The following is a 1017-nucleotide window of genomic DNA, read 5'->3' as shown; positions in this document are numbered from 1 at the left end:
TAGACACTTTTGAAAGGGTAGCAGTCAAGGCAGCTAAAAGGGAATACAACAAGTTTGCTTGGAAAGAGGCCGCTGCTCTAAAAGAACTGAGTGTTCTGGATAGGGATCGGTGCAATTTGGTAAAGCACTACGAAGTTTTCGAGTACAAACATCGCACCTTCATTTCAATGGAAATGCTAGACATTAGTCTGCATGATTTCGTGACTAAAAGGTCTCGCGGTCCACTGGATCTCTGTGATATTCGGGTCATTTTAAAGCAGATGTTTGTGGCTCTTACCGCTCTGAAGAGCAGAGGTATGATGCATGCAGACATCAAACCTGATAATATCATGCTTGTAAATCAGTCTCAACAGCCATATAAAGTTAAACTTATTGATTTTGGTGTTGCCACAAGTCCTGCAAAAATTCCACCTGGCACTATTATTCAGGCCCTTAGTTACAGGGCCCCTGAGGTCATGTTGGGCATACCGGTGACTGAATCGGCAGACATGTGGACTCTCGGTTGTGTCGCAGCTTTTCTATACTTGGGCCACCACCTGTTTTTCAACAGGTGTGAATATCAAATGATGCAAGGTTTTGTTCACATGCTTGGTCAGCCTAGTAAACGCATGTTACAGGAAGGGAAGTACAGTACGAAATATTTCTGCATGAGGAAAGGGATAATAGAACACACATGGGTACTGAAGACACCAGCTCAGTATTCAGCATCTACAGGCACTGTGATCAAACAAAGTACAACAATCACAGACAAATATGCATGCATAGATGATTTAGCCAAACACCACCCACAGCCAAACACAGAATCCAAAGTGAAAGACACAGCGGCATTTTTAAGCCTGCTCAAATGGATGCTGTGTGTGGATCCTGTAAAAAGAATCACACCTGTTGAGGGTCTGGGACATCGTTTCATTACAATGAAACATCTTCCTGAGGACCCTGCAGTAGATTGCTACACCAAGTCATCCTGCACGAGCATGGAAGTGTGCCCACTCCTCAGTCTAGAAAATGAAATCGAAA

General features: G+C 43.7%; 1 protein-coding gene across 1 annotated transcript; it reads left to right on the top strand.

The window, feature by feature from the left end:
- Positions 1 to 1011, top strand: LOC102289212 (homeodomain-interacting protein kinase 1; the record flags this gene model as incomplete). Its single annotated transcript, XM_005953689.3, is given in 1 exon segment — positions 1 to 1011. A coding segment is annotated over 1 exon segment (1011 nt), but the record flags the coding sequence as incomplete, so codon positions are not given.
- Between the last annotated feature and the right edge of the window lie 6 nt (positions 1012 to 1017).

This window comes from Haplochromis burtoni, unplaced genomic scaffold (genome assembly GCF_018398535.1).
Source record: "Haplochromis burtoni strain Fernald_Lab_line unplaced genomic scaffold, NCSU_Asbu1 Contig_7369, whole genome shotgun sequence".
Classification (NCBI taxonomy): Eukaryota; Metazoa; Chordata; class Actinopteri; order Cichliformes; family Cichlidae; genus Haplochromis; species Haplochromis burtoni.
Note: the sequence above shows the minus strand (reverse complement) of the source record. Positions and strands in the feature narration are given on the sequence as shown.